The sequence below is a fragment of the Piliocolobus tephrosceles genome, chromosome 21 (genome assembly GCF_002776525.5).
Source record: "Piliocolobus tephrosceles isolate RC106 chromosome 21, ASM277652v3, whole genome shotgun sequence".
In the NCBI taxonomy this organism is placed as follows: domain Eukaryota; kingdom Metazoa; phylum Chordata; class Mammalia; order Primates; family Cercopithecidae; genus Piliocolobus; species Piliocolobus tephrosceles.
The window spans coordinates 33,597,459-33,620,437 of NC_045454.1; the positions used below are offsets into that span (position 1 = coordinate 33,597,459).

Sequence of the window (22,979 nt, forward strand, 5' to 3'; positions counted from 1 at the left end):
ACCACTGCACTTCAGCCTGAGCAACAGAGGAAGACTCTTGTCTCAAAACAAAGATATTTGATCACACCACTGTACTACATCCGGCCTGGGCAACAGAGCAAGACTCTGTCTCTAAAAAAAAAAAAGTTCACAGGTGTATGAAACTACCCGCCTGGGTCAGTCCAGGACTAGCCATCTTCTCTACACTTGAACCTGACCTTCAAAAGCAGGCAGGGACACTGCTCAGAGTCTTGCTCTTGTCTGAGGGCAGGCAAGCAAGAACAAACCGTGCCAAAGAAGGAAGAAAGAGCAAACACGCCCACCAGCAAAAGCCCCTGCGGACCCGGTAATTTTATCTGTCAGCCAAGGCGCTTGTTTCCAGCCTGCCTTGCCCCTTGGTCCTGCTCTTCCCATCCTACTTCCAGAGGGTGGAGACAGACCCTCCCCATCTTAGAGGCTCTGTACAGAGGTGAAGGGACATGTGGCTAAGAATAGGCGCGCCTGGTGACACGAGAACATTTGCTGAGGAGGAGATCGAAAGAAGCCACTGCTGGGAGGGCGGCATGGGCTCCAGTGCACCCCAAGGCATCTCCGGGCCCATCACTGGCCTCTCCTGGGCTTCGACTATCCCCCTAAACCTGCTGTGTGCCACGTGGTGTTTCCTCGGCCATGGGTCTGGTGAGCAGACCCCACCTTCAGCTCAGGTCGGCGCACTGCCCCTCTCGGCAGCTGCCCCCTGTGCTGGACAGCAAGTCTGCCCGTGACCCACACAGCCGTATGGCCCCCAGGAGCTCAAGGCCAAGCCCCTGCCTGGCTCTGAGGGAGCAAGGCAGGTCATGCCACACAGCCCGGGGAGACACTACTGTGCCCCAGAACCTGGGTCCAAGGGGAGCAGTCACAGGTGGAACACACACTCTCCCTCACCCGGTGCGGCACAGCCCTCACCTGTGGGATGTTGACGAGCAGGCTGGTGTTGGGAACATTGGCGACGCGGATGAGGCCCTGCTGGATGATCCTCTGTCCCTGAATCTGCACACTGGGCACCGACGCCCGGGGGGCCAGGAGGAGGGGCGGTGGCCCTGTGCTGGAATGTTGCCTAATGCTGTGGATTTGCTGTTGGGGTAGGGTGGGAAGAACAAGAAATATGACTGAGATCAACAATGGAGGGGGGCCGAAAGGCACAGGCACCTTGGCCCCAAGGACTGGGAAGGGCCCTACTTTCAAGGCAGACAACTGCTGAGGCTGCCAGGTCTCCCCAGTGTGCACAGCCCTGCTTACCTGGGCCCCCCTGACGAGTGGGGGCATGACGACCTGTGAGCTCGCCTGTGGCCCCAGCTTCGAGGACGCCTGCTGCCCACCTCGGACCAGGGGCGGGGGTATGACGCTGCCGGGCATCCGAGCTGAAGAGGTCTGCCAACGACACCAAGACCCAGATTTACATGGACCCCTCCCGTCCTTTTTTTTTTAAAGCAAGCAGTTTTACTGCTTTTATGAAAGTACATACCAGTTTTTTTGATTTGGTTTTTTTCTTTTTAAGTAGCAGAGAAGTTAAAAAATAAAATTATGGATGGGTGCAGTGGCTCATGCCTGTAATCCCAGCACTCTGTGAGGCCGAGGTAGGCAGATCACGAGGTCAGGAGTTTGAGACCAGCCTGGCCAACATGGTGAAACTCCATCTCTACTAAAAATACAAAAATTAGCTGGGCATGGTGGCACATGCCTGTAGTCCCAGCTACTCAGGAGGCTGAGGCAGGAGAACTGCTTGAACCTGGGAGGCGGAGGTTGCAGGTTGCAGTGACCCGAGATTGCACCACTGCACTCCAACCTGGGTGACAGAGCAAGACTCCATCTCGGAACCAAAAAAAAAAAAAAGATTTAGCTAGCTGGCTGGGGGTGGTGGCTCACGCCTGTAATTTCAACACATCGGGAGGCCAAGGCGGGTGGATCTCTTGAGCCCAGAGATTTGAGAACAGCCTGAGTAACAGTGAAACCCCATCTCTACAAAAAACAGAAAAATTACCCAGGCATGGTGGTGTGCGCCTGTAATCTTGGCTACTTGGGAGGCTGAGGCAGGAGGATGGCTTAAGTCTAGGAGGCAGAGGCAACAGTGAGCTGAGGTTGTGCCATTGCACTCCAGCCTGGGTTACAGAGCACGACCCTGTCTCAAACAAACTAACAAAGCGAATGTGTAACACAAAATTAGTAAAGATGACTACTGATTCTAAACACTGGAACAAGGAATAGGACTCCAACCACAGCTGTGCGAACCTGGGCTCACTTCTGAGTGAGTCCCACCAACATGGCAGTTCATTTTCACGTGACACTGGCCGGTCCATGGCAGGATGGGCATGGTCACCCCCTAGAGCAAGTTGGGGGCTCAGGCCTGTTTGAGAGGGAGGGGCAGGAGGGCCTCTTCCGACCTCAGCCATATGGCTGGGAGAAAGACTCTGCCCCTCACCTGGAGGCCCTGGAAGGAGGCTCTCTTGGCCGGAAGAGTCAACATGAAGGGAGATCAGACCTGCTAGAGGCACTCACTGGAAGGCCCCCCTTCCAGTGTTGGCCATGATTTCTGTCTGTGACATCAACAGCGGCCTACTTTGGGCCGTGGGGCTTGGAGAGTGCGTGTATGCTTTTTCCCCTGGGCTGTGGACTGGAGGGCCTCACTCCAGCCTACTCTGAAGGAAAGGGCAACCTCTTGCAGAACCTGGACCACGGCTGTTTGGGAGCCCGAGGAGCCTATTCTTGAGAGCAGCAGTGCCAGCAGGGCACCCACTGAGACACAGCGGGGACACTGACCTGGAGCGATGGCTTGCCAGCAGGAATGTTCTGGGTGCCCCGAACAAGCGGGGGAGGGGTGGTCACGGTGCTCCCGACAGAACCTGTGGGCTGCAAGAGAGCAGGACACCAGGAGGTGAGGGGCCACGTGGCCCTCTCCCCACACGGAGGCGCCAAGATTTAATGCTGCCACAGAGTCCTGTCTTCTCAGAGGTTCTGCTTGAAGGCTGAAAGTGACCCTGTCTGCGGCAAGAGGTGACAATTTCTACATGGGCCTAGAAGAGATTTTCCAGCAGCCCCACCCACTACTCTCAGCATCACTTCTTGGCCACTCCCTGACACCCACTCAGTGTCCTGGCACCCACTTGTGCCCTCCAGGGGACAGAATGGCTGATAGTGGCAGTGCGCTGAGGCAAAGGACCCATGGCCCAGGCAGGGAGATATCAATCTCAGTGAGAAAACAGTGACTCTGGGCACTTTTTAAAGCTGCATGTTCCAAATAGAGAAGGGTCAGTGACAGACTTGGTGTCCCTCAATGAGTTTTCCGCAAGTGACAAAGAAAAAGAAAAAAGAAACAGGCAGACTCTTTCCAACACACCTGCTAATTGGGCAGGTGTGAGGTGGGGGGGGCAGGGTTTCAAAAAACAAACCCCCACGCCAGAGCAGGGAGAGTCCTGTCCTTCCTTCAGCTCCTGCTGCCCAGGACACACTTACTTTCTGGTTCAATGAGGCAATTACTAAAGTACTCGGAAGGTAGGAGTTTCGCTGAATAGAGTACTCAAAAAGCCCAACAAAATAAACTTAACCTCGCTGCCCATTCACCTGCATCTAGAAGCAGTGCAACAGTGAGCTTTAGGCTCCAGGGAAGAAGGAACAGAAGCAGGACCCTCCCGAGAGTTGGGGCTGAGATCCATGGCAGCTCAGCACACGTCCAGCTGGGAGGGGACTGAGATGCACGCAGTAGGAGGGAGGGCAGTAGAGACTGGGGCATCCCCTGCAACCACAGTGCAGGCGGCCTTTCTGCACCGAGCCCTTCACCCAGAAACATGCTTCCAGAGGCACCAGACATCTGTGCTCCACTTCCCTGACACCTGTTGTCCAAGTGAGCTTTAGGGCGGGCGCAGTTGCTCATGCCTGTAATCCCAGCATTTTGGGAGGCCCATGTGGGCGGACCACAAGGTCGAGAGATCAAGACCATCCTGGCCAACATGGTGAAACCCTGTCTCCACTAAAATACAAAAATTAGCTGGCTGTGGTGGCACGCGCCTGTAGTCCCAGCTACTCAGGAGGCTGAGGCAGGCCAATCACCTGAACCCAGGAGACGGAGGTTGCAGTAAGCCAAGGATTTGCATCACCACACTCCAGCCTGGCGAAAGAGCAAGATTCTATCTCAAAAAAAAAAGTGAGCTTTAGACCCTCAGATCCAGATTACTCTAGACTGAAATTCACTTTAACATCTCCTAAGCTAAATCCAAAATGCACACTGGAGTCCACAAATGGGGGAGCGGGACCTTGCCCTATACTCCCTCCTCAAGGAAGCCCTTTCACCTTTCTGGCCCCTGACATTGATGACGGGATCAAGGCAAGGCCAGAGGCTCCTGCTGGCCCAGCGAGGAGGGGAGACAGGCACGCACCTTCTGGGCGGTGGCTTCCTTTTGTATCTGACTCTGCCGCAACTTTTTCAACAAAACGAGTTTTGCTTCTTCTAACCTCAACTCTTCTTTCAGCTGTTTGATCATCCTTTCTCGTTCTTCAGGACTGCTTTTCTGCAGGGGCGAGAGGAACAGGGTTGAGGGGGAGCGTCCTTGGTGGGAAGCAGAGGCCCTGCCGTCACTAGCTCCACCCAAGGGCATCATGAGTGGGAAGGGCACAGTGGGGCTCCGGTATGGCTCACCATGAGGGCCTCGGTGCTAGTCTCCTTCAAGGCCACCGTGGTCAGCCCATTCACTCTCGGGCTCGAGGGCTGCTCGTTGTCGGACAGCACAATCACGTCGGGTGAGGGAGGTCTCCTCTCGGATTTCATGTCACTGTGGGGTGGAGACAGTAGTAACCAGAGTGCCCTTGACAGCTGTGCCCACCCCTCTGGACACATGGCAGGGAGGTGAGACCTCCCTGGCTGCTCTCTGTCTGCCCTGCATCTTCCACATCCCCAGCCCCACCCCACGGCACCCGGGTTGCCTCCTTCTTCTCACCCACATGTCATAGGGCACCCAAGCCCAGTGCCCAGGTGGGCACCTTGATGGTAGGGACTTGTTAGTGCCTGCCGCCATGTTGCCAGGGCTGAGGGTGTATATGCCCCTGAACGTGACATGGTGACTTTGGAAAACATGGCCGCTCCCTCTACCGTGTGCCTCGGATTGTGTAAACACTCGGCTCTGGATCCTGGGGTCCTGCTCAGTGTTAGCCATTGTGGGGGCTTGAGCATGCTGGGTCTGATGGCATGTGTGTGCCTCGCCACCAGCGGCAGCCCCTGGCCATGGTGGAAACCCCTTAAAGAGGAGCCCAGCTCCCTGTGTGAACCACTTTCTTCTCTCTCCACCCAGGAAGGCCAACAGCCCTCACACCTGGCAGCCAACCTGTCCCCAGCAGACCAAGGGGTGTATCCACAGGCTGCCAGCCTGCTCACAAGGTGGCACCAAGTGCTAGATGGTCCTTCTTGGGCCCCACGTGGCAGCAGCAACTATCTGTTTTGAAACTGACTAGGACACAAGTTCTCTCAAAGACCAGAGACTCTCCACCGGCCTGATCTACTCATGGACTGGTTTCTGGCTGGCTGCCTCCAGCTCCACGTGGATGCCAACGTCATTCTGCCTGTCAACCTGCTGCCCACTCCATAAGTTCCAGCTCAAAATTGCATCATGAGACAGTTCATCATGATTCCAGCCCTCACACCTTTTTCTTTCTAATGAATTTGCCATGGTCTGGGGAACTCACTTCTACCTGTGAACTTGACCTGAAGCCTGTTCCTCCCTTCTCACTGTCGGCCCACAGCATCTCACTACCAGCTGAGAAGCACCAGGGGACAATCACGGAAGTACTTGCAGGCTTTCCTTTCTTGTTATTTTGTCAAAATACGGTCACAAACATCTAAGAGTGTGGCTGATGAGCTGCTGTTATTCATCAGAATCGGGAAACAGTAAATATTCATTCTGTGCTAACTGCGGGCCAGGCTCCAAGATAAGTGCGCGTGGCACCCACGTCATTTGACCCAGGCAGGAACACATCAGTCTGATTTTCCCCTTCCTATGAACAATCCTCTAGGATGTATGTGTACAGCTGACACTACTGAAGGTGCAGGGCCAAATACCTGCTATAGTGTTGCTGACCCAACGCAAGTCCCACAGACAGCACTTGTCCCCAACCAAGCAGCTCCATTTGCTGACGACACAAGGCAAACTGTCCCTGAAGATCTGGGTTCATTGTACTTTTTTTTTTTTTTTTTTTTTTGAGATATGCTGTCGCGCTCTGTCGCCCGGGCTGGAGTGCCGTGGTGCAATCTCGGCTCACTACAACCTCCACCTCCCTGGTTCAGGCGATTCTCCTGCCTCAGTCACCTGAGTAGCTGGGATTACAGGCATGCACCATCACGCCCGGCTTTTTTTTTTTTTTTTTTTTGTAGAGACAGGGGTTCACCATGTTGGCCAGGGTGGTCTTGAACTCCTGACCTCAGGTGATCCGCCCACCTCAGCCTCATTGTACTTTCATCCAAGTGAATCAGGTCCATTTTTTTGTCAGCAGGAAAACCAGCCAAGGACAGAACGCATCCTCTAGGTGGCACTGTGACCCAGGGAACAAACTCGGACAAAGTTAACTGGGAGCTGCAGCTCAAAGTTGTCCAGGCTCTCGCTCTGCCTGGGTCCAGTTCATAATCAGACCCCGGCAGGGTTGAGGAGCGTCGCTAGGATGAAGAACCTGGCTCTGCTCTAGCAGCCATTGGGACCTCTGAGGTCCCCTCCAAGTCCAGGAGCTGCGTCCTCAGGGAATGGTGGACACAGAGCACCAGAGGCTAAGGCTTCACCAAGGCTACCCTGGACTCACCAGATGCTGGACTCAGGAACCGCTTTACTTGCTCTCCTCTTGTCCCTCCTAATTCCACCCACCAGAGCTACGTGGCAGCTGTACCTGAACGCTGGTCCTAGCCCTGATCAACCAGGTTCTCACCAGAGACCTGGGCATGGACAGAAAGGTATGATTTCAAAGTATTCAATCCCCCAGGCAAGGGGTTATCAGCCCACATTCTGAAGCCCAGAACTGGGCAGTTTGTTTCTAAAGTAACCCAGGACGCCTCACTCAGGTCTTAGCACACCGCCAGCGTGTCTCTCCTTGCTGCCGGCCCCATGCCGCCCAAGATCGACTTTCAAGGTGACCTCAGGGCTCTAATTCCAGGCTCCCTGGACGTGTACACACACTGAGCACCTCAGAGGCAGGTGGTCCCAAGGCTCCAGCACAGAGCTGCAGCGGCTGGCCTCTACCCAAGTGAGCTCCAAAGTGAACAGGGTAGCGGGGGCCCAAGGCAGCATCCCGTATAAAGTTACAGACACACTTGCTGGGCCAGCACAAGCTGAAATGAAATGACAGCCAAGCTCTAAGGGACTTAACACTTCTTATCATCTTATTGAGGGCGTGAGGTTCTTCCAGAGGTGAGATGTCTAATAAAATTCAAATCTGCCTGAGGGAAGGGTCCAGACCACCTAGTAGCTGAAGCTGCCTGAGTGGGCTGCTCTGACCACGGTGCTTCCTGGCCCCATCTTGGCTTGCGACTAATCAATAACTCATCCAAGAGATGATGTCACCACCCATCAATGATCACTCAGCATCCCAGCAGCCAGCAGGGAGTGAACTTCCTGTATGCTAATCAGGCCACCAAAAAGTCATGTGACAAAGGCATTTCCCTCCTTGGTCACATGACCCTTTAACTGTGCCTTCCAACGTGAAAACCATGGCAACGGCCAGTTCCAACCGGTTTGTGACACGCAGCCTTCATTTTGAGAAGGGAGGTAAGGGTTCAGGTGCTGTCAGAAAATGGAGGCGCCAGGCTCACCCCAGGGCTGTGGAGCTGCAGGCACTTCCTGTGTGGCGCCGGCCCACAGGGGACCGTTGCTGCACCACAGGCTCCAGTCACCTCTACACATACCGCACACAGGCCCCTCTAAGTTTCTAAAATGAAAAACTTTGTTAAGCTCACTTTTTAAAGGAGAGGGGCTTTAAGAGTCTCAGGACTTTTTAAAATAAAATTCAGGAAAAAAAGCATGTGGCTCAAAATGATGGTAGCATTATTTCAGGGAAAAATTTAATTATGAAAACTGTCTGAAGTAAATAAAAGCAGTGGAAACCTAGCCCAGCATGCTGAGAGGGATGGCATCGTGGCCCAGGGACAGCGTCTGCCATTCACTCCACAGCGGCCGTCCCAGGTACCAAATTTATTTGGAAGTGATGTGGTATTTCAGGACAAATCCCATAAGCCCGTCCTGCCCATCTTGAGAAGCCTTAATGTAAAACACACTGATCAAGAGATTTTATGTGACCTACAAAAATCCCTGGAAGCAGGCCAGGCTGTTATCAGCGTAAATGGTCTCACCCGCTCCCTGCCACGCACCACCCCCACTCCCCCACCCGCTGGCACCAGCCCTGACCTCACAAGCACAGAAATTCTGTTACCTGCCAGGAACTTCCACAGAACTTCCTGGAGGAGAGGCCGGGATTATAAACTTAAACTGAGACACGATCCCACTTCCACAGCACAAGGTTATGGCTTTCAGCCGCTCAGCAACCAGCGGCGAGTACGTGGTTAATATTTAGTGTTCCCTCAGCCAGTGCCGGGAAGGAGCCGTCCCTGGAGGCTGGGACCTTTGTGGTTCTCTGAATGGGCCTGCCTGGTATGCAGGGAAGGCACACTTCATCCCTCTCTCCCTCATTCATTCATTCATTCCTCACTCACATCTGCTGAGAGCTCATTTAAAAAGTAGGTGCTGCAGCAGGCAGTGGGGAGGAACCCCTGGATAAAAGGAGGCTCTGTCCTTAGGGTTCAGTCAGGTCAGACACAAAAGGGAAGGGGCAGGTGGGGGCGAGGCTGTAGGTGGGCTTGGGGCTGGCCCCGTGAATGTCTGACCACTGCTGTCACAGCCATAGCAGCAGGGCAGCTTGTCCGGAACTTGTATAAATGCAGCATGTCCTCCTTGCCCCAGACCTACTTGATCAAAGTCTGTATTTCAGCAAGATCCCCCAAGTCTTGCCACACACTAGGGAAGTTGGGGATGACCATGACCTGCGGCCCAATGAGGCCTTGGGATAAGAAATCCTCCTCCAGGCTGGCTCGGGGAGACAGGCAGGGCCCAGCAACCCTTTCCTTCCTCACCTCTTTCAGGCCTAGCAGAGTGGGCTGCTGGCTGTGTGTAAAGGTGGCATGAGGGCTCTGCTAGAGCCAACACCAGTCCTGCCAGCCCACTTGTCCCTTGTGCAAACACTCATCTTGGGCTCACCAGGCCCTACCCGACATGAACCAAGCTGTTAACATCCCCCGCCCTCCTGGGGCCTGGCCCACAGACATGGCCCGGCACGGCAGTGTTCTGTCTGCAGAACATCCCTCTTCAACATGCCTCAGGAAGCCTGCCCGGCCCTGTCCCAAAGGTGAAGGTCATAGCAGAACTTGGGGTTCCACTTGGGGGAGTGCAGGTCTAAGCAGAAACCCCCAGCTTCCTAAGAGGGGCTGGCTGGGGGGTTTCTGTTCCTTAGCCCCCCAACAGCCCAGTGACTGGCCCACCCACCCTCGGCCCAGCAAGCCTGTCTAAGTGCCTTTGGTTCCCTGCACCGCACCCCACCCCACCCCACCCCTGTGAAGATGAGCCCTCCCTCCCCCTGCCTTGCAGGGTGACATGTCAGCACCTGTCTGACAAGCAGGTTCCTGTACCCTGAGCTGGGGGCCGTCATGACCTCCTTCAGGTGGGTGTGGCACCGGCACGGCACCCAGGGACCTATGGCCTCACTCTGTGGCACAGCCTCAGCTCCCAACAAGGGACAGGGTGTCCCCAGGGTGACCAGATGAACAAAGGGCAAGGGGGTATTCAGCCCTGGGGTGATACCATAGCCCCAGAGAAGGGGGCAAGCCCCCATGTCCTCAGAGCCAGGAATCTCCTCCTAAGTCCATGATGGCTGGGGATGGGGGGAAGAGGCTGGCTGAGCCCATCGTGTGAGGGTGCTGAGCCCTGAACCCGCACCGCACACTCCCTGTGGAGTAGCTCCTTTAGCAAGCTGTGGCCTGGAGCTCACTGGCCACCCCTGCCCAGCTTTGGACTTCAAACAGCAGCAGGCAAGTCAGGCTGTGGAGAGAGCCCTCACCCAGTGAGTCAGAAGACACCTGGGTCTCACTTGGTTCTGCCTCTTGCAAGTGACACTTCCCTCTCCATGGCTCCTGCATGACAGGGCAGAGGAATCCCTGTCCCGCAGACTCTCAGGGCTGCCTGGTGAGGTGAGACTTCAGTGCTGAGGAGGCTCGGGCACCTTAGACAGCTGGCTGGGTGCAGGGGGATCAGGCAGCCCTGCTGATCTGAAAATGCTCAGCTCAGGCCTCGGGAACAGTGACCTTCCTGACAGCACTCATAGCCACCCCGCATGCCCCTAGGATGGACAGAGAGGTCTGTCCCAACAGCCTGGGTCCCCTGCATCAGGTCCCATTCCCAACTCGGAGAAAGAAATGGAGTCGTTTGCCGGGAGCTGCCCCCAGGGCTGTCATTTGGTGGGGTGGAAGCATCCTGCTGTCAGATCACATGCTGCCTCTTCAGAGCCAGCTGCCCACATGCAGCAGCCCCAAAAACCCAGATGGCAGCAGCACCACGGACTCCCAAAGCCTGATGGATGCTCTGACAGGATGCAACCTTGAAGGGGCTAGGAGCGCGCAGGAGTGATTTTCTTTCAGATTGTAGGGCCTTAGAGGAAAGTACTTCCTGGGGTCCCCAACACTGGGAAGATAAGGGCAGCAAACAGGCCACCTTGCCTCGGCCTTGCAGCTCCCAGATGGGAGCGACAGCAACGAGTAAACTTGAAACATGTGCCTGACCTGACCGCTTTCTGAGGAGAGAGTGGGAGCCCGGTACAGAGCAGAAAATCTCAGTAAACAAGTCCTGAAATGTGACACCTGAGCATTCACAAACTCCCCAAGGGCAGACTGGGTCTGCTGGGGGCCTGGCAAGGCTGGGGAGGGACCACCTCCTCCTCTTGCCTTGGTGGAGGTTCCAGGGTGGGGGCTGTGAGTTCAGGAGGAGCCACGCCGCAGACTGATGGACCCCCTTGCACGGTGGGCAGCTGCTTCCCTCATGCACACAGATGTTGTGCTGCTAGAGGAAAGGGAAACCCACTCACAAGGATTTCTGAATTGTGTGTCTTCATGTGTCTTTGTAAAGTAACAGACCCTGGAAGCCAAACTTCTATTCTTTGAATCCAAGCGCTTTTGTGGATATGAAAAAGGAGCCCTAATACTTATGGCTGACAAACCCTGGACACCGGACCAGACTCTGCAAGACCCCCCTGACCCATCTCTGTAGTCCTGAGGAGGCCGTAGGCTCTGGCTGCATCTATTCACAGGCCCCGTAGTACTGGACCTGGGCTGGTTTTATGGCTCAATTCCCAAACTACAGAATGCAGAGGAAGTGACGTGGCAGCCTTTTGAGGTGAAGTCACAGAAGCCTTGCAGCTTCTGCCTGAGCCCTCGGAATGCTTGCTCTAGGAGAGCTGAGGTCTGACTGCCCCAAACCACCATGGGGTCAGAGGCCCACGCTAGCCTCCGCTACATGGGGGAGATGGAGACAGGCAGAGACTGGTCCAGCCAGTCCCAGCTGTTTTGGCCATCACATGTGAGCGAAGAAACCACTGGGGACACCCAGCCCAGCTGACGTGCAACTGCAAAGACCAGAGAGCCCCACCAGCAGTGCCCAGCTGGGCGGGACCAGCCAACCAGCAGAACCGACACACTGAAAAACGTCAATACCTCGCTGCTTTAAACCACTAAGCTAATGGAGCCTATGGCCCAGCCTGGCCCCTGGGGAGCTAACCCATATCACTGTAACTCCAATTCTTCCCTCATATGCTACCCTGGGACAAAGCAGGGAAAGAGAAGGGGGAAAGAAAGGGTTTACCCAAGTAACTACCCGCGGAGCCTTAAAGCTCCCCCCGACAGAGGGACCAGCAGCAGCTACACAGAGGCCCCCTGGACAGCTACAGACTCAAGATGAGAACAGCTCTAGGAAGGTCAGGTGGGAGACCAGAGCTGCCCAACAATGAAAGTGGGTGAAGAGGGTCCCATGGAAAAGAAGGAGAAAGTCTGCAGGCCGGGAGGCACCTCAGATTCAGGCCGCACCTGGAGTGAAGTGAGTCAAGCCAGAAAGCAATTCCTCATGCTTCATTCAGTCTCTCTACCTGCCTTCAAGAAACACTCCCAGAAAAATCCTATGACAGAGAAAAAGGACAGTTATCATCAGTTCCCCAAGTTAGTTCTACCACTGAGCAACTTTTTTTTTTAGAGACAGGGTCTCACTCTGTCAGGCCGGAGTGCAGTGGTGCAACCATAGTTCACTGTTGCCTGGAAATCCTGGGCTCCAGTGATCCTCCCACCTCAGCCTCCCAAGCTGCCGGGACCATAGGCATGCACCACCACACCTGGCTAACTTTTTTCCATTTTCAATTTTTGGTATTGAGACAGGGATTCTCACTCTGTTGTTGCCTAGGCTGGCGCACAGTGGCATGATCGTGGCTTGCTGCATTTTTAAAGTTTTTGTACAGGTGGAATCTCATTATGTTGCCCAGGCCAGTCCCGGCAATATCTTGTGTGGCAGGCCCCTGTGTAGTGGGTGTGCTGACATACAATTCTGGCAGCATTCACTGCAACCTGGGGGTGGGCGCTGCTCACTGGGACCCCACACAGTTCTCCTTCCTTTCCCAAGGGGTGGTGTTCACTCACTCAATTGATAGAAAGGGAGCTCTGTTGTCCAGACACAGGCAGTGCCCCAAAACTGAAGAACTAGGCCAGGCGCGGTGGCTCACGCCTGTAATCCCAGCACTTTGGGAGGCCGAGACGGGCGGATCATGAGGTCAGGAGATCGAGACCATCCTGGCTAACACGGTGAAACCCTGTCTCTACTAAAAATACAAAAAATACAAAAAAAAAAAAAAAAGCTGGGTATGGTGGCGGGCACCTGCAGTCCCAGCTACTCAGGAGGCTGAGGCAGGAGAATGGCATGAACCTGGGAGGCGGAGCTTGCAGTGAGCTGAGATCACACCACTGCACTCCATGCTGGGCGATCTGGTGACCTAGCGAAACTCCTCCTAGCAACTCCTCCTAGAGAAACTCCTCTGTCTCAAACAAACAAACAAACAAATAAAACAAACAAAAAAAAAAAACTGAAGAATTCCTGGGGGTTGTCTGGTGTCCTCCCAAGCCACCCCACCCCCACCCGCAGCCCCTCTGCAGATCCCTCAACTCCCTTCTTAGCATCCATCACACTCCTCCCGCCCCGTAACTTGAGCTCCTCTTGGCTGGGATGTTAGAGAAAAGCCCGGAGCCTGCTTTGTGGGGCCCAGGAAGACAGAACACATTCTGCTTCTCTGCCACAGAGGTCGTGGAGGTGAGCGGCTAAGATGGGATTTTTGAAACCCAGCCATCATTCTTCCTGGAGACTTTAGGTCCAACGACCGCTCTGGGACTCCATTATGGTGAGCCCTGCCACAGCGCTGGCTAAAGAGCTCAGGAAAAAGAGAGAGAGAGTCTGTGTGGCTGGCCAAGACCTGTGAGCCCATCCCTGCCCACTCTCCTTTCCTCAGTACAGAAGGGAGCAGTCCCAGGTCCCCAGCCAGAGCAGAGGAGCCCCATGCAGTGCTCGCCCCCAGCATCAAGCACAGCCAGGAGGCGGCCAGGCCATGCTGCCAGAACGCCTTTTAGGAATGCAACAGCCCCTAAAGTCAAAGGGCCCAGCCAGGGAGGCCCAGAGGATCTCACTGTGACAGGGGCCAGTCTTGGGGGCGTGCAGAATGGCTTGGCTGAGGGTGGTAGAGACAAGCCCAGGAGACCCTAATACCATGCTCATGTGGGCCAGCAGCCTCTACCCACCCACGGAGGCCAATGCAGCCCGACCTTGCCAGCAGCTGACACCACGAGGGAGACCACATCAAATTCAGCATGCTCTGCTTAGAAATACAGGAAGACACATGCACTGGAAATGACTACAATCGAAGAACTGAAAGGCTAACTTTTCAGGTTTGGAAAACCAAGCAAACACCTGCTGGGCCTTTATGATGGCCACTCCTAGGCCAACCACCAAAATTCACCCTTCCACATAATCCTCTCCACAGCTCCATCATCACCCCCAGTTCCCAGTCCAGGGGACAATCTTAAGGGAGGGCCACATGACTTCCTAAGGTCACACAGCAGGACGTGCAGACAACCTGGGCTCCTACGGCACCTGAGCTCCTGTGTGGACCCCTCACTGTGCCAGGACCCTGGGGGAACCCAAAAGAGCAGATGTGGGGTTGGAGAGTATGGGCCCCATGTAACTGGCAGCTCCTAATTCAGGTCATCAAATACCTTTATTTTGAGACAAGTGTCTCCCTCTATTGCCCAGGCTGGGGTGCAGTGACGTGATCTTGGCTCACTGCAAACTCTGCCTCCCGGGTTCAAGTGATTCTCCTGCCTCAGCCTCCCAAGTAACTGGACTACAGGTGCCTGCCACCACACCTGGCTAATTTTTCTATTTTTAGTAGAGACAGGGTTTCACCATGTTGGCCAGGCTGGTCTCAAACTACTGGGCTCAAGGGATCTGCCCACCTCGGCCTCCCAAAGTGCTGAGATACAGGCATGAGCCACCGCGCTCAGTCATATTTTATTTTTTTTGAGACAGGGTCTCACTCTATAACCCAGGCTGGAGTGCAGTGGTACAATCACGGCTCACTATAGCCTCGACCTCCTGGGCTCAAGTGATCCTCCCACCTCAGCCTCCTGAGTTGCTGGGACTATATGCATGAACCCCCACACCAAGCAAATTAATCTGTTTATTTATTGGTAGACATGGGAACCACTACGTATTGCCCAGGCTTGGTCTTGAACTTTTGGGATCAGGTGATCCTTCCACCTCAGCCTCCCAAAGTGCTGTAACTACAGGCGTGAGCCACTGAGCCCCACTATGTCATTTTTGGAATAGTGAACCCTTATTTATGGCTGAAGGATCCTGGACAGCCAGTAGCATCCACAAGCTAAGTCCCTGAGGTGCGAAGGAGGGGGCAGTGTGAGGACACAGATGCGGCCCTCAGATTCTATCAAGAAATGATAACTTACCCAAATCACAAGATGAGTCAGGGGATGGTCAGAAACAAAACATGGCCAGGTGCGATGGTTCATACCTGCAATCCCAGTGCTCTGGGAGGCTGAGTGAGAGGATGACCTGAGCCTTGGAATTCAAGAGCAGCCTGGGCAACACAGTGAGACCCTATCTCTGAAAAATAAAAAAGCTGGGCATGGTGGCACGCACCTGTAGTCCCAGCTACTCAAGAGGCTGAGGCAGGAGGATCACTTGAGCCCAGGAGCCGGAGGCTACAGTGAGCTATGATTGTACCACTGCATTCCAGCCTGGGAGCCAGAGCAAGACCCTGTCTTTTAAAAAAGAAAAGAAACAAAACTCAGTGGTGGTGGACACTCACACTGTAAGTGGGCCAAGGCCGGCTGGAAGGGGTGGGATGGGGTTGTGGTGCTCAGGAATTCAGGCTCCCTACGGCCTGGCGTGGGGATAGTAAAGGACAAAGAGGAGGGGAAACCCTGGCCACTGACCGCAGCACCCCTCCTGACGCTGGTCCCTGCACCCATGCCAGGCCCACCTTCCTCCAGGGAGGAAACATGGTGAGAACTCCTCAAGCAGGGTGGAGGAAGGACTCCCTACAGCAAATGAACTGAAAGGCATCTCCTGGGAGAGATGCCAGCTTCCTCACCAATACACAGGGAGAGAGAAGTCACCTGTGTGCATGAAAGCCACAAAGATGAAACACACACTGCTTCTGAAACGACCACAAACTTTCTCAACGAATGGAAAGTGCTCGCTGTGTCTGGAAACCTCCTGCCCCTCTTTTAAACATCTGCATCTCAAGTGGCTAGATCACCATCACTTGCACCCGTCCTCCTAGCCAGCTAGGTACACCTACACCCCAATCAGACCTGCTCCAGTTGCTCTGCGCAGAGTGGCCGCTGGTGACCCACGAGGACCACTGAGGGGCTGGGTGCACCTCTGCAGGTACTGGGGGGACTGGCCCATTCACCAAACCTCAGTGAGGCCAAGTTTCTTCATCTGCAGAAGGGGATGCCACTCACCTCAGGGGGCAAGTCATGAAATGTGATTAAACCTCACCTCTGACTAGCGCCTCTGTGGTATCCCATGACAAAGTACAACAGGATGAAGCCCTGCTGCTGCATACTGCAGTGGAATGGTGCCATGAAGAGAAGCACACACGTGAGCGTTCATGCAAAGCCTGGTGCTTCAGGAAAAACACCCGAGGGTATCTGGTACCAGTGATAAAGTACGAGCTTCCAATAATCAAAACTCAGAACTTTGGAAAACTTGTATTTGCTACCTGCCGTGAGCTCAACAACTTCCCAACGGATAGGTGGTGACATTGACAAATCTGATTTTGTGACACTAAATGATGATACGTGTATCTGAAATGTCTCTATAACTCAGTAAACTACTATTTTCCAACGTTCAATGGTATTACAAACTCAAAGGTGAGTAAAATGTCATTCAGGGAAAGAAAAGATAATACTGTCAGGCAGAAGAGTCCCAAATAATTTATGCAGACAGTTCACCTTTGAAGAGGTGAGCATGAGTCCCCATCCCTCAAGAGTGGGCTGTGTGGCCAGGCATGGTGGCTCACACCTGGAATCCCAGCACTTTGGGAGCTGAGGCGGGTGGATCACGGGAGGCCAGGAGTTTGAGACCACAGTCTAGCCAACTTAGTGAACAACCCTGTCTCTAAAGTTCCCGTAGTCCCAGCTACTCACAAGGCTGAGGCAGGAGAACCACTGGAACCTGGGAGGTAGAGGTTGCAGTGAGCTGAGATCATGCCATTGCACTCCAGCCTAGGTGACACAGTGAGACTCCATCTCAAAAAAAAAAAAAAGAGTGGGCCACACATAGTAACTTCCTTCCAAAGAGGACAGTATGGAAAGGGTGGAGCTGGGGGAGGGCGGGGAGAGTAACTTTACAGTAGGAAAACCTGACAAATGGCACCTCACCCAGATGATCGTTCAGTCAAGTCCAGCAGTACCTTTGATACAAAGTGACGAGAAGAGCACTTCACCCTCTGTGGTCTTCCTCCCCCAAATCAATCACCTGCCTGTGAGAAAAGCATCTGACAAATCCCAATGCAGGGACGTTCTACAGAACACTTGACCTCTGCTCCTCAAAACTGACAAGGTCACCCAAAACAAAGAAAGTCCGAGAAACTGTCATAGTCCAGGAATCTAAGGAGACTCAAGGACTAAATATAACCTAAGGGAAAAAGGACAACTGGAAAAAACTGAAGAAATCAGAATAAAGTATGAACTTGGTTAAAATAATATACGGACCCTGGCTCACCACTTGTGACACATGTTCTGTTGTCTGTTAACAATGTAGAGACCAGGGTGGGGTTTGCAGGACTGATCTTTGCAACTTTTCTGTGAATCTAAGACTATTCTAAAATTAAAAGTTAATTTTAAAAATAGGTTTTTCTGTTCAAAGTGCAAGAGTCCCATGGATTTTAACGTAACCACGTACAAAAAGCTCAATGATGAGGTTTCAGAGTCTAAGGGCCAACTCACCGGTAGCGACTCGCCACTCTGGATTTTGGTTTCTCATTCAGGAGGAAATGCACAACGATCCGAAAAGCCTATGGAAACACCCCTCCACTCTCTAACCTCTTCTCCGTGCTAGTTATATTTTCTTCACCATGTTTCAAACCCTCACAACGAATGCAAGAGGATGGACACAGACATAGCCATGGGAACCTAGCAGCTGTCTTCTTATTCTTAGTAAGCTGAGTGTTAACGAGATTTGCAAAATAGATTTTTAATAAAAAGTTATTTATGTTAATATGTCACAGGTCTATTATAGTCATCTTTAAATGAGTTAATAAATAGGTTTTTTTCTTTTTTTTTTTTTTTTGAGACAGGGTCTCAACTCAGGTTGTTCAGCCTGGAGTATAGTGGCGCCATCTCAGCTGACTGCAGCCTCTGCCTCCCAGGCCCAGGTGATTCTCCCACCTTAGCCTCCCGAATAGCTGGGACTACAAGTGTGCACCACCACTCTCTGTAACTTTTTTGGATTTTTAGTAGAGACGGTTTTGCTATGTTGCCCAGGCTGAAATTTTTTTTCTTTATTCTGAGACAGAGTCTTGCTCTGTCGCCCAGGCTGGAGTGCAGTGGCGCGATCTGGCGTAATCTCAGCTCACTGCAACCTCTGTCTCCTGGGTTCAAGTGATGCTTGTGCCTCAGCTTCCCGAGTAGCTGGGATTACAGAAGTGCGCCACCACAGCCAGCTACTTTTTTTGTAGCAATGGGGTTTTGCCATTGTTGCTCAGGCTGGTCCCGAACTCCTGGCCTCATGTGATCTGCCCACCTTGGCCTCCTAAAGTGCTGGGATTACAGGTGTGAGTCACTGCACCTGGCCAAAATTTTCAAATTTTCTAACACAGTAAGTGTCGACAGACATATCCCACAAAACCAACCGCTGTCTGGGGCCCAGAGATGGAAAACGGGAGGTGCCACTGCTTCGGGAAAAGGATTTCCCTTCTCTGGCAGCCCCGACAGTAGTGCAGAGGCTGGGATCCTGGGTCCTGTCCTGCTGATATATCATGGCCCATGTAACTTTCTTTTTGCTGCCAAAGTTGTATTTTGAAAAGTGAGAAGTACTAAAAATTTAATAGGATTCACCCCACAGATATTTAATCATCAGCCAACAAAACTTGGTCACCTTAAGGTTCTCATGGCCTTATGTGGCAACTGTATAGCCTCTATGTTTACCTAAGTCACAGAAAGCAGGCGTCGCCCTATGGCTATGCATCAAACACAGGAACATGGCTGGCCAGGTCACCCAGGACCTCAGTGTGAGGACACTATCCTGAATCTTGTGCCCCACTGCCCCTAGACTGCTGGTCTCCGGGACTAGGAATCTCCTTCCTTCTCTAGCAAGTGGGCCGCCTCGGGACTCCCATCTGAGTGCCTGAGAGATCCTGGGCTCCACCCAGGCTCAGAGTATCAACTCTCCCTTCTCCAGAAGGGGGTCCCGAACCCAAGGCCCAGTCCCAACTCTATGTTCCACCCTTCCTGCACCCAACAATCTATCCCAGCCCACCTTTCCGGCCTCTGCTCCTACCACCGTGTACCTTCAGACTCTGACCCCTGTGCCCAGTGCGCCGTGATTTCTGGGTCGCAGTCCCCTAGAGAGTGCCCTCAGACCATTCTTCCCATACTGCCTGCAGATACGCCAAGTCTCCTGGAGGCCTGGACTGATGGCTCTCTTTAGAATGCTCTTTGCACGAAAGCTATCAGGGCCCTGCCTTGAGGAATTCTGCATGGCATCAAGTCTCAGCCCCATGAACCCCCAAAGCTTTTCAATTTGATGACATCACAACAATTTTAAAGATTTAAGCTCTAAAAATCTGCAGTCCTATGGCATGGGTCCCAAGCAAAGGGGGCACATGGCAACATCCGGTATGTCTCCCATCTTTCCACCCATCAGATGTCCCCTCCCCCGTCTCCCACCCTCCAGGGAAAACAGTGGCATGCGCCGGAGCCTCAGTCACAGGGAACTCAGCGTTTCCAAAGACAGCTGATTCAGCCTGGCTTCAGGCGTTACCCTGCCTTCCTCTCTTGAGGGTTCTTCCCATCAGCCCTGTGACTTTACACTATGGTGGAGCCTCAATTCACAGAGGAGACAAGAGGCATTCACAAAGTGGGGGCAGACTGTCCCAGGCCACACAGAGATTCAGTACATGGACGATCCAAGCTGTCAGACACCCACGTTCTTTTTTTCTACCACCAGCTGCCCCCTCAGGCTCACAAATTATAATTCACATGCTTATCTTGAGAGAGAGAAGAAAAACCTCAGAAAGCTCTAACCAGGTAGCCTTTTCTTTTCCTCCAGGGGCACATTCTGCTAACTGGGAAAACACCACCCCCCGGGTGTGATGTCTGCCTGTCCCACCCGGGATCCCACATGCCCCTGCAGGTTCTCAGGTATCCACTCCTCTGTTTCTACTTGTTCTGCACAGAGACCACCAAGGCCCAGCGCCCACTGCCCTTCGCTCCACTCCTTCACCAGGTTAGGGGACCATGAGGGACAGGACTGGCTCTCGGCCTAAGGAGCACTCAGAAGCCGCCCCGTAGCCTCCAGGTTGGTTTCAGTGCAACTGCTCGCAGCATGGCAGGGAAACTGGCTGCAGACTGAAAAGCAACAAAGCTAAACCCAGTTTCAGTGGGCACAGCGGAGTGCTGGTCAGACACCCCCTCCGTCTTGTCCCTGTGGATGGGACATTCAAATAACCCGCTACAGCAGCTGGGGCATCAGTTACAGGAAGAGCAGCCTGTCAGTGAGTGACAAATAGGACAACAGCAGGAATACATGCTGGGAGGAGATATCAGAAGCCGCAGCAGCAAAACAGAAAGCAAGTCATTTAAAAAGAAGGAAGAGGTCTGCTTAATCTGCAAATCTGCTCAACTTACAGATGTGTGAGAGGAGTTCGGACAGAGAAGGTCAAGCATTTACTGGTGATTACCTCGATGTCCATATAAAGTGTGGCCTCTGGTTTTCTGTCAGAACCACCAAAGGATAATATCCCCAGAGAGCCTGCACTGTCCAACAGAGAAGCCCCATTTCAAAGTCAGGGATCCCGAGGTCCCCTCCATGACCAGAGGAGGGCGTCTAAAGGCAACAAAGAGCTGGCAACACCTTGGAGAAGCCGGAAGTTCAGGAGGACCAGGAGCGATGCTCTTTTACCTGGCACCAGGCTGGCTCATGCTACGGCCCTCATGTGAGCTGAGGACTTGGGGAGTTAGAAACAGTGCAGTCTATTATCCTGGTGCCCCTAAATAATCTAACGATTCTTAGAAGTACAGGTGGACCCCTCACATTTCAGCGATTTCTGGGATTAGATAGAGTCCCAAATAAAGGGAAATGGGACGAGGAACCTGCAGGAAAGGGGTGACACAGAGAACAAAGAGGAGACAGACAGTGGCCACTGAGGTTTGGAGGGGCAGCAGCTAAGGCAGGGAAGGGAGCACACAAACAGATTCCCAAGGGAACATACCTCTCAGTTCCCAAGAGCAGCTAAGAAATGCCCGTAGGCTGTGGATTTCTAGTCGGAGCTGGTGAAGGCGCTCCCTGGGGCCACCCAGCCTCTCCTGGAAGTTGCCCAGCAGCAGACAGAGAATTAGCAAGTGAAAGGCAGCAGCCAGCCCTCAACAGGTGCTGGGGAGGGGCTGGAGCAGCGGAGGAGGGGGCTCCAGAGAGCCGCCCACAGAGTAACCCACCCTGGAGCCCCTTGTCTGGATCCTGACTCTGGGACGGGCCGGTGGTCACACGAAGGGTAAAAGGCTTCTTGTTGCGGGACTTCCAGAGCTCTGGCACCCCGATGAGGGATTTAGGGGTTCAATCCCTGACAAGAGGGCTGCAGGAGGCAGTCAGTGTGAGGCCCACAAACCATGGCCCTGGGCTGTGAGAACCCAGCCCTTTCCCGAGCCCTCATGTCGACAGCTGTGCCACATTAGTCCATCGTCCATCTCATTCAAGGACGTGCATTCCTGCAGACAGCCGGCCGGCGGGCCGGGCGCAGCTGCGGGGAGGCATAGTCCTGAGAGCAGGGGGTAGAAGCTCAGCTCTGCACATCGCTGTGAAGCCACCCCTCCACCCATACACAGGCAGCCAACACAATGATGATAGGGGTTCTGTGGCACCAACGACTGTCCAAGCATCCGCTATGTGACTGACTAGCACAAGGGGCAGTGGGATCTTCTGCCTGGCCTCGTGCTTCCCTCAGAGGGGCAAGGGTGATGGGCGTAAGACACAGCCACACATGTATGCCAGAGTCTGGACCCTGACCTCTCTGTAGACCCAGTGGCTAAAACTATAAAGACTGAGAACAAGTGAAAATGGTGTGCTGGACTGCCATGCCTGTGAGTGTGAAGAGCATAGACCGTTTTGGGGGAAAAGCCTAGTCATTTCTTTAAAACGACTAACCACACACACAATTTGTAACCCTGCAGTTCAACCCAAGTGTTTATCAAGAGAAATGCTGACCCATGCTACAAAGAGACATCTGCAGGGACCTGCACAGCAACGGGTGCTCACACCAGCCCCAAACTGGAGGCTGCACAGATGTCTACTGACAGGCGAGAAGTGCCCTGTGCACACCACTCAGAGGCACACCAATACACACCAGAGGCAAATCCCAAAACACTCAGAAGAAAGCCGGACCCCAAAGAGCACTGACTCTGAGTGCATCCCCAGAAAACCGGAAAAGAGGCAAGACCAGTCTCATGAGGGGAAGCACCAAAACAGGAAAGGCTGGGGGTGCGTGAGGGCCCTTCTGGAGTGGGATGGAAAGGTTTCTGGGCAGTGATAAAGTTTGTGACCTAAATCAGGGTTTGACTCACAGGTGCATGCGTGAGTCAGAACTCATCGTCTCGGGCATACCAGGGGAGCCCCATGCTCATGTGGCGGGGGAGGGGAAGCAATTCTGGTGTCAACTTCACCCTCCTCTCCCTTCCCTGTAAAAAGTATCTGCCCAAACAGCAAGGACTCTATCCATGATCCTCAGAGTCATCTTGGAAAAATTAGACAACCAATGCACACTTTTGCAGCTGGCCCCATTTTGGCACGGAACAAAACAAAGCTGTCCACACTCCCACGTTCTGGACAACTGGGTGGCTGGATGTACAGGAGGAAGCAATATCACATTACTTTCTGATTTGTTTTTTGTTTTTGCTTTTGGAAGGCTTGATGTGTTAGTTTTGTTTGTTTGTTTTTGTTTTTGTTTTTTTTTTTTGAGATAGAGTCTTGCTCTGTCGCCCAGGCTGGAGTGCAGTAGCAAGATTTGGGCTCACTGCAAGCTCCGCCTCCCGAGTTCTTGCCATTCTCCTGCCTCAGCCTCCCAAGTACCTGGGACTACAGGTGCTCGCCACTACGCCGGGTTAATTTTTGTGTGTGTGTTTTAAGTAGAGA

At 53.4% G+C, this 22,979-nt stretch overlaps 1 protein-coding gene across 13 annotated transcripts in view; it reads right to left on the minus strand.

Annotated features, from left to right (window-relative positions):
- The window catches only part of GATAD2A (GATA zinc finger domain containing 2A), a 132,035-nt gene that overhangs the window by 11,921 nt on the left and 97,135 nt on the right, over nt 1–22,979 (minus strand). For 11 of the 13 annotated variants that reach the window (XM_023229580.2, XM_023229575.2, XM_023229577.2 and 8 more), the window contains 5 exons: nt 4,649–4,781; nt 4,389–4,520; nt 2,776–2,865; nt 1,258–1,389; nt 925–1,092 (listed from right to left, as the gene is read on the minus strand). In XM_023229580.2, the coding sequence (XP_023085348.1) occupies nt 925–1,092; nt 1,258–1,389; nt 2,776–2,865; nt 4,389–4,520; nt 4,649–4,781 (655 nt within the window). The remainder of the gene's footprint in view (nt 1–924; nt 1,093–1,257; nt 1,390–2,775; nt 2,866–4,388; nt 4,521–4,648; nt 4,782–22,979) is intronic. The other 2 variants (XM_023229584.1, XM_023229583.2) reach the window with 1 other exon arrangement.